The following is a 9,801-nucleotide window of genomic DNA, read 5'->3' on the forward strand; positions in this document are numbered from 1 at the left end:
CCTTGGTCAGCAGTTAACCACACATGACACTGCCACACAGTAAGTCTCTCTCCACTTTTGTGTCTCAAAGCTCATGGCTTTGCTGATGTGGTCAAAAGATTTCTGGGAGCAGCACAGGAGGGCACAGGGCCGGGCGGGGAGGGGGTTAGTGGAGGAAGGAACTCGCAGAAAGTTGCCGCACGCACTTAGTAGGGGGAATAAGTTAGGGAAAGGGAAGTGAAGATTGGGAGGGAGTGATACCTATTCACAATAGTGACCTCAGCTCATGCAGCTATGGGTGGGGTGGGGAGATGGGTGCTGCCTACAGCAGTCCCATCCCCAGATCCATCCAAGGTCAGAGAGGAAGCTGAGGAAGCCGTAGGACTTTAAATACACATGCCTCCCAATGGAAATGCATTGTAAGGGGCAGCACAGATGTTTCAGGCAACCCAGATAAATCCCAGTTTAACCCTTTCGGGGCCAGTGGATCTAAGTGCCCCCTCCCCTCGGGATTTACATCAGGTCTCTTGCGTTTCACCATCAAGAGAGCCAAGAGCGTAGGACTTGCCATTCAGGATCAGACCTTGGCTCCATCTGCTCAAATGTCTCCTAAGTAAATCTCAGAGCTTGTTAGCCACACAGTTGTCCAGTTCTGGTGCCCACAATCTCAGATCACGGGAGATGCTGCTGGCAGAAATCAGGACCATCCAGAAATTTGGGGTGACCCTAAGTGCTTTGGATCCTTTCGAACCAGGCAGCAGATTTTCCCCAGGTCCTCCCATTTTGGAGAATTTGATCTTGCAGCACAAGAACCAGCCAGCAGGGCTTCCTCCCCATCACACACATGATCCGGTCCAGTGGTAACAGGCCAGCACACCCGAGCCTCTGCATGGTTACATGCCAATGTTACATGGCAATCCAGTGATGCCCCAAACAGAAACTGGGATTGCTTTTACCCTTGCAGGTTAGACTCACGCAATTCAAGATGAGTAGCAACCCAGCTAGCCAACCCGGTGGCCAGTGCAATACACTGTGCATTGAGCCGGAGCCCTGTGCTAGTCTTCTCGCTCACTCAGGCTAGCAGAGGGCAGGGAAAGCTGTGGCACCGGAAAAAAAATTGCTCAGTCTCTGGATGAGAGGAGGCAAAAAGAGTGGGAGGGAGCTGCGTTGCTCTACAGTGACCCCTGCAGGCTGATTGAGGAATGTCACCGACAGGTTTCCCAAGAGAGAACTGTCCAATCCGAACCAGCTGAAGTGGCCTCTGTTACCCAAAAATATATACATAGAAGGTGTTGATCTCTCGGTCTGTCAGCTGGGCTCCCCCTCGCCCTAGCACGCACACATCTGGCAGCAGCACAGCTCCCTAAAAGCCACTGGCCATGGTGCCAACAGCAATATTAATTCTTAGTTGCCTCACTGTCTTGTTTATCTCCTCCAAATAACAAATCTGACTTTAGACGGTCGTCTGGAACAAACACGTTGTTTCATATGTAATAGGTGAAAGGGCAAAGGAGGATTTCTTTTCCCCCCAGCTCAACTGCAGACCCTTTCCCACCAAATTGCTGTATCTGGCTGGCACTCCCATATCAAGAGAGGAAATTCCCCATTCAAAGGTCTCCTCTTCTACCTCATGCCCACCTACACAACTGCAAGCTATGACCTCCAACACAGATAAGAGAAATCATCACTCAGACGAACCCACTCCAGCCTGAAAAGGACAGAGATGCCGAACTTGCTCTGGGACTTTTAAGGATGGGGGAAAAAAAATAAGGAGGAACTAGGAAGGTCGCTTGGACCAGCGACAAGGGCCAAATGTGCAAAGCCACACACAGATAGAGGGCTTCGGGTATCACCTTGAACGCTTGTGGTGCATTTTAGACACACTTCTGTGCATGTTCGCTGCTGCCTGGGATCCGGGAAGGGAACCCAGCTTAAAATGGACCATAAACCAGAGCAAGTAGACCAAACTATTTTCACTGAAATTCAAAAAGTAAATGAATAGTGTTACAATGAAGGTAAAGTATATTAGGATTTTTTTAATTTAAACTCAGGGATTAGTAAATATAGGGACAAACCCTGAGGTCCCTTCTTGACCCACAGCTAAGGACATTTCTTTTTTAAAACTACAGGTTAGATCTTTATCAGATATAAATCAGTGTCATTTCACTGGCTTCTCACTTCTAGTTACACAAGCCTCACACTGTGTGATATTTTTCTTAAATCCCCAGTTTCTGAAGTCAAGAGATTATATGAAAATCTCAGCTTTCAGGTTTTTTGTTTATTTAAGTTTCTAGCCCTCGTGACTGAGGAGAAAAGCTGGCAAATGTGAGTCCTAAAAGTTCAAAACCCAAAAGCACCCCCAAATTTGTTCAAGGTCTCATGATTTTTAAGCCAATTTCATGACTTTTGGCAACCTCATGAGCCATGATTTTGAATGGCTGTGGGTTGGCAATACTGTAATATGGATCAACTAAGGATCTCATTTTAACCTGCTGGTGTAATTTTAGGCCCCAGTTCCACTAGGTATTTAAGTATATGCTTAACTTTAAGCACATTAACAGTTCATTTTAAATCAGTAGGTGTACTTACATGCTTAAAATTAGGCACATTGCTTAAAAGTACCTTGCTAAATTGGGTCCTTAGTTATTGCTTGACTCCCCAAAAGTGCTACATAAGATTGAAACTAACCAAAATAGCATAAAGCCGCGAACAGTGATGAGGAAAGGAAAACGTCTTCAGTTCAGATTTTTAAACGGAGCCTGACGATCTTAAGGGAATGAATTCTTTGTGATGGGAAGAACTAAACAGGCATGAGCAGCAAGCAGAAAGGGATGGGGGAAATAGCCTCCTAAGGAGACAGAGATGAAAATAAATTCCATTGAGCAAGACTTTCATCAGCTGAATGAGCAATCTGGTAGGAGGCCAGCGGATAGATGGAGCACACAACTGCAGCAGCAGCAGAAAAATCAGAAAGCCAATACTCTGCCCTGACGAATAATAATCATGAGCACTTATGCAGTGCTTTGTAAGGGAACCCATTCAGCATTAGTAATGAGCTAGATGGTAAATACTATTTTCCTCATCTTACAGATGGGGAAACAGAGAGAGAGAGGGGCCAAATTCAGACCTGGTAAATGGCTAGAGCGGTTAAGTGGCGTGCCCATGGCAATACAGAGTAGTGAGTCAGAGCAGGGTCAGAAGTCCCTATCTGCCAGTCCCATGTTTAGCCCACTCGACCAGTGGTTCACCTTTTTCATCCAGGGCTCAAAATCCATCCATGGCTTCTTGGCAGCGCGGGGCAGTCAGGGGACAGGGAGTCGGGGGGGTGGATGGAGCAGGGGTTCCGGGGAGGCAGTCAAGAAGGAGAGGAGGGGTTGGATGGGGCAGCGGGGGCCAGTTAGGGGCGGGGTGTTCAGGGACGGTCAGGGAGAAGGGGTGGTTGGATGAGGCAGGGGTCCTGGGGGGGTGCAGTCAGGAAGGAGAGGGGGGTTGGATGGTGCAGGAGGTCCGGGGGTGGTCAGGAGACAGAGAGCAGGGGAGGGTGGATGGGGCAGAGCTTGCCGGGGGGCCATCAGAGGGCAAGAAGCAGGAGGGGTCGGATAGCAGGCGGGGGGCTGGGCCACACCTGGCTGTTTGGGGAGGCACAGCCTCCCCTAACCAGCCCTCCATACAATTTCAGAAATTCGATGCGGCCCTCAGGCCAAAAAGTTTGCCCACCCCTGGACTAGACCATATTGCTCTATGCACTGAGCAGTCATGAGAGGCTGTTCTCGTTACAATGAGACTCAGATGAGAACAGCATTTGCCTGCCTTTCATGGGCTAAAAAGTAGACACCCTTCTCGTTCCCCTAACCAGAAAACAGTGCTTCACACCAGTACAGAATTAGTATTCCAGATACAGAGTCATTTCAATAATATTCTGGATTAAAATAATAAGTGTGTTGATATTACAGTAATTCAACAATTACTGTGTTGTCAATAAAGTTATTCACTGTTGTCATGGTGTCAATAAAAAGTGATTGGCTAGAACCTGGGATGGATGCATCAACACTATGAATTTTGTGCACCTTGGGCTAGGTATTTCAGTCTGTCACTGATTATTTGCATTGCAGTAGCACGTAGGCGCACCACTCAAGGCCCTCGTTTGACAGGCATTGTATAGACACGCAATGAACACACAGTCCCTGCCCCAAAGAGCTTGAAATCTAGGCTTAAAAACTAGACTCGTAAATTGCACCAACTACATGCATGCAGTGGTGCCAACAGTTAATTGTGGATGGAAGAAATGCATCTGTGTGATTTGTGTGAATAAAAAGAGTGCTGCAGCTGCACATGCAAACTCATTTGGACACAATTAGCCATTTTGCTATCGCTGTATATTTTTGCACACTCGGTTACCTACATCTTATTTATCCCATGTACCCAGGTACAACTTCATGGCATATTTTTGAAAACTGGCCTTCTATGGTTAGGCCTAGTTTTTCCAGAAATGATCTCCAATGCAGTGAGCCCAAAACTGGGGTGTGATGGTTCTCTGCATACCCAGGACTGTGAGTCACCTTATCATCTTCTGCTTCTAGAGAGTGGGAGGCTTACCCTTACCCGTGGTCACTGGGTATTAGCTCCCTAATACCACCAGCTTATTAACCATTCAAACACTCTCCTCTGGGCTAAGCCAGCCCTGCCTTTGCCCTGCAGATTACCAAGAAGTGCACCCCAGTCGCCATGTCCCTTTGAAGCATTTCCCTGTGACTCCCAACCCCTGACACCAGCTACTCACAGAAATCCCAGATCCTCTGTGCCTCAGTTTACTAGGTTTCCCTTAAACCACCACTCGTAATAATATACAGCACTTGTAATGAAACAAAGGAAGGTTTATTTAAGAAAGAATAGCGATTCCCCTAGAAACAAGAGAGAGTGATGGAAACAAATGAATACAAAACAAAATCAGAAAACAAACTAGGGCCTATACGTATTAATAGTTACCTTTCCTATCTAATACACGAGGCTTTCCCCCCAAAGTTCAGTCTGTTGCAGAGCTGGCTGGTTTCACAGGGACCAGGATCCAAACGTACACGAAAACACCCCTGTTCAACAAGATGTCTCCTCAGTGAATGGATCCAGAGTGCCTCTCTTCCCTCTGTGTTATACTGAAACACTCATTTGTCTCTATTCATAGGCCGGGCAATCCCCTTTTCTGTTGTAATGGTCCTTTTTTACCTCCAAGTGGCTTTGACTGTTTGCAGTTGTCTGATGTTTTTCCATTGACTGTTCTGGGATGGGGCAATGGTAGACAACTGAGCCTGGAATTGCCTCACCAGCTAACTAGGGAGAAGTGGCAACTCCCTCCTGCATGAACAGGCTGACACCAAGTAATATCGTTCCTTGGGTAATCCTTTTAACCTTAAGACCACAAGGGCATAAACTTCCATGTAACTACATTATTCCTTACATACCACATGTACACACGTTACACTATGATTATGAATATCACTAAGTTGCAAGCTTTCAACAGAGACCTTACATGTTACTCTTTATGGATAAATACCCTGTAAGCAATGTACTTGATGTACTGAGTTTGTCAGGTCTGAAACGACAGTTGTTAGCAAAGAACTGGGGATCATTTGCCAGTGTGTCATGTTGGGGTACAAATAACTGCACTCATTTGGATATCTAACTACCTGCTTCAGGGGTTCAATTTTGGAGGCCTCGTTGAGGCCCAGCTAAAAAGCAGGACTCTTGGAGAGGTATGGTTCTCTCTTACTCCCTCACTTGGAAAATTTCAACAGAATGCTGCTCACAAATTTAAACTCCCTTTCTCATTCCTCTAGACACCCTCCCCGCCCCTACAGAGTCTGTTCTACAGCTGACAGTTGTAACAGAAGATGGGTCCCACACTGTAAAATTCAGATCTGGCTTTGCCTCTAGATTTCTAACACTCCATCGAGGTTTTGAGGGTTTTGTATTTCACGTTTCAAGTTGGGCCTCCTCTCTAGCAAATATGGTCACATGACAAAGGCAACAGGTGAAGCTGTATGGGACAGCTCAGGGTAAGGAAGGAATGGCCACATGCATAAAGACACCATCTTTAGTAGGAATAGAACCCAGAGCCGCCAGCACTGACAGCACAAGCAGCGCCAGAGTAGTAATTCCATCAGCTGCTACGGTAGCAGGTTCTTATTCTCAACGAAGCCAGCCACTAAAGCAACGTGACCAGACACACTAAGCCCATTTATTACATTCCGTACCATTAGTTAGATCCACAAAATGTTCAGGGGCTCTACTCTGAGAAGCATCCAAAAGTTTGAGTGCCAATCTAAAAATCTTTCCAAACTTCTTGAGTCTGCAAAATTAGGCTGGCAATCCACTGAAGAATGGTGTGAGTTGCAAGATTTCAATACTGCCTGCTTCCAGTAGCGCTAGAAATGTAAGAACAGTCCGTTCCATGGTATTAGGAACTTCCAGCAAGCATGTGAAGTGCAGAAGCGCAGGACAATGTGCATGGAATCAGCTAACCAGATTTTTTTTTTTTTTTTTTTTTTTTTTAAAAGCTCAGAAATTGCTTGGTTTGGGTTTTGGCTGGAGGTCAGATCTTGTTTTATCCGAAGTGATTCACTCATCCTTAGTCTGACAACCAGGGACCTGATATTACTGCCATTCATGGCAAAACTCCCACTAACTTCACTGCCAGCAGGACTGGCCCCTTAGACTTTCGAAACAGCCTTGGGTGAGTAATTGTAACCCAATAATACATGCGTCACACACGCAGCAAAATGTGCACATCAGGAAGCTGAGGAGATGCTGACGTGTGCTCCGAGAATGGGGAGCTCAGAGGGCCCGTTTGCGACCAGCTGCTCCCAGCGTGTGTACAGGAGCGGGTGTGGGGTTGGGGCAGGCCCCAGACACCAGGCACAACTCTCCAAACCACAGGGACTCCACGTGTCCCCAGTGGTACCTTCCCCAAGTCAACAGCCGCTAGAAGATCTATACAGACACACAAAGGATAGTATTGTGTACTCCATGAACAGTGGGGAAGGGATGCTGGCCTGAGGTAAAATCCCAGCCAGAGCTCCCCACAGTGGTTCAGCTCCACATTGTCCCCAGTGGCCATTAAGGCACGTTTGAGTCCAGAGTGTGGAAAATCTGGCTTCGTGCCCACACACATTTGTGCCAGTCATTGTACTAGCAACTCCGGCAGGTTGCAATGCCACTTGCACAGGCCTAAGTGTCAGGCTTTGGAGACACTGAGATTTAAAGGCCGTATCAATAGGCCTTCAAAAATGCAAGTTGCTTGTTTGCACCGCAGAACCTTGGCGCTTGTGTGAATAAAATGGCTGCTGATACCCTATAGCACCAGTTTCTGTGGATGCGTATGTGCATCCTGAAAGCCTATGGGGCCCTCTTGGTTCTCAACGTCTCGCCTGCAGCCCCAGAAACCTTGCAGGTTTCGGAATTCAAGTTTCAGAAAGAGAAAAAGAAAAGTAAAACAAAAGGTGGCTAGCGCCACACAAGGCCCAAAGAAATAGTCCTGCACACTGCCCACGCACAAAGCGTGTCCAGCACGGGATCAGTCCGCCACAATCTAAATGTCCCTATTGCCTCCTAACAACTCCCTCTCCCCCACACACCTCAAAAACAACAGAATCCACCATCCAAACTGGAAGAAGTGAACGGGTCACAGAACATGGAGGAAATATCAGCCCCATTTCTCATAAAGTTGCCACCAATCTAGCCAGAGCAACTATGCAGTAGCACAGATGCATGCTACAATCTTCCCCTGTGTAATGCATACAAAAGACTCCACTGGAGACTGGGGCATAGCGCCCCCCCCCCCAAACCAGGCAATAAAGGCTGCTACTTTTCCCTGGTCCCTTCTTTGATTTGCGGCCAGATTCTGCTCTCACCTACACCAATGCAAATCCAGTGAAACTCCACTGATTTCAGCAGGATTACTCCAGATTCACCCCCAGTGTCCTGAACCAGAACCCGGCACTTTTTGTATTCCTCTCACCATGGCTCCATTTTTATTTCACAGCATATGGTTGATAAATTCCTCCTTGCCTTTTGCAGAGGGGGCTTGGATATACATTGTCCTGAGTTTTCAGTCCCTAGCTTTCCTGTACAAACTAAACAAGGATATAAGCAAGGTTCAGAAAGCCTTAGGTCAGTGAAGTGAGCCAGGCTGCAAAATCCAGGTCTGATTCTGGCCTTCAGATCCAGGAGAAAGAGAATTGCAAACATACTGAAGCGAATGGAGCTCAGAGCTAGTTATGTTTACACAGTGCCTACCACAATGGGGCTCCAACCTGGCTGAGCTCTCTAGGTGCTACTGCAACATCAAAGAGGTGTGATACATATATAGATATAGATACACATACCTCTGCTAGGCAACTCTCTCAGCACTCAAACATGCACCTTATTAAAAATATTACTAGGCTAAAAGACCAATATATAGGTTTCTCCACCACACACCCCTTCTATATTATATCCTGCCTTAGCAAAAAGGCAGGCCTGCCTTCAAAGGAATGGGTCTTAATAACATTAATGCAGTACAGGCCAATTCCAACCCTGCCTGGCACTCTGAGCGGGGTGAAAGGCAACTGACCCAGTGCACAGAATGCTGAAAGTTAATAGCTTTATTATCCCTGTTATTAATTAGCTGCAGCATGCCAAAAAAAAAAAAGACATGCTGGGAGCTTTTCTTACCTTTAGCTGGAAAGGCTGGATCTCATTCAAACTCTGGTCCCTGAGCTTTTTGGTTAGGATCTTCAGCATGGTATAAATCCAGGGAGCGAAGAAAGGGTTAAGCATGCACACCCGCACACATCTACATCTGCTGAGCTGTTGCTGCTGCAGCTTTGCTTGGAGGCACTCAGAATAGCTTGCATTCAAGCACCCCCCAGGTACACAGACCTCCTAAAGGCGGCCAAGCTTCAGCTACCCTGATTTCTGCACTGCCCCTCCCCTTTCTCCTCCACCACGCTCTGTCTTTTGGCCCTCACTTAAAAAAAAATCCCTTTTCAACACTTAAAAAAAAATGAAACTTCCCTTCTTTCTACAGGCTGCAGAAGGAGTGAAGGTACCAGCTGGCAGGGCTCTGCAAGGGACAGGAGACATTTGGTGGAATATGTTTTTATTAAGAAATGGAAAAGCTGTTTAGCAGAGGCCCTGGGCTCTGCTCATGGTAATGGTCTAATATGCCATCTCTCTCTCTCCTTGATGCCTGCTGCTCCAAACAGGCATCCTCCCTCTCTGCCTTTCTCTGTCGCGCCCCTCTTCGCTCTCTTCCCCCCCTCATCCACGCTCCCTCACACACACACTGACTCTCTGTTTCTCTCTCTCAGTCTCTGTGTCTTCCAGCAATGTGAAACTTGTAACAAACAGAACACCCAGCCAAGGCTCCCATTGGCCAGTCAAGGAGGACTGTGTCAATTTCAGTGGGCAGGGCTTCCATTTAAAGGGAAATGGAAGGGGGCAGAGAGCCACCCCCTCCCCCAAACCACTTTGTGGGTCCTGGAGTGGCAGGATAAGAGGTCTCCCTCTCTCCCCCCCAACCCCTCCCACACTCTATAAACCTTGGAAGGGGGATTCAAGAGAGATCACTGCTGTGTAGCAGAAGGAAGTGTTTCTTATTAAAACAAAAAAGAATCAAGATGCGTTTCTACTAGCCTTGCCCCTGCCCTCCTCTCTCATACACAATCTGATCCTGCTGTACAGGATCATATGGCTGCCTGTGTTGTCCTATGGTGACTACTGACAAACGGGGGAGAAGCTGAAATCCAGGAAGCCCATCAGCTCCCTGAACCCCCCTAAGTGCACACA

General features: G+C 47.2%; 1 protein-coding gene across 2 annotated transcripts in view; it reads right to left on the reverse strand.

Moving 5' to 3' along the window:
- The window catches only part of LOC141985216 (uncharacterized), a 75,670-nt gene extending 66,191 nt beyond the window's left edge, over positions 1-9,479 (reverse strand). The window contains exon 1 of one of the 2 annotated variants that reach the window (XM_074949125.1): positions 8,686-9,479. In XM_074949125.1, the coding sequence (XP_074805226.1) occupies positions 8,686-8,790 (105 nt within the window). In that variant the 5' untranslated portion in view covers positions 8,791-9,479. The remainder of the gene's footprint in view (positions 1-8,685) is intronic. The other variant, XM_074949124.1, reaches the window with a different exon arrangement.
- Between the last annotated feature and the right edge of the window lie 322 nt (positions 9,480-9,801).

The sequence above is a fragment of the Natator depressus genome, chromosome 3, assembly GCF_965152275.1.
Source record: "Natator depressus isolate rNatDep1 chromosome 3, rNatDep2.hap1, whole genome shotgun sequence".
Classification (NCBI taxonomy): Eukaryota; Metazoa; Chordata; order Testudines; family Cheloniidae; genus Natator; species Natator depressus.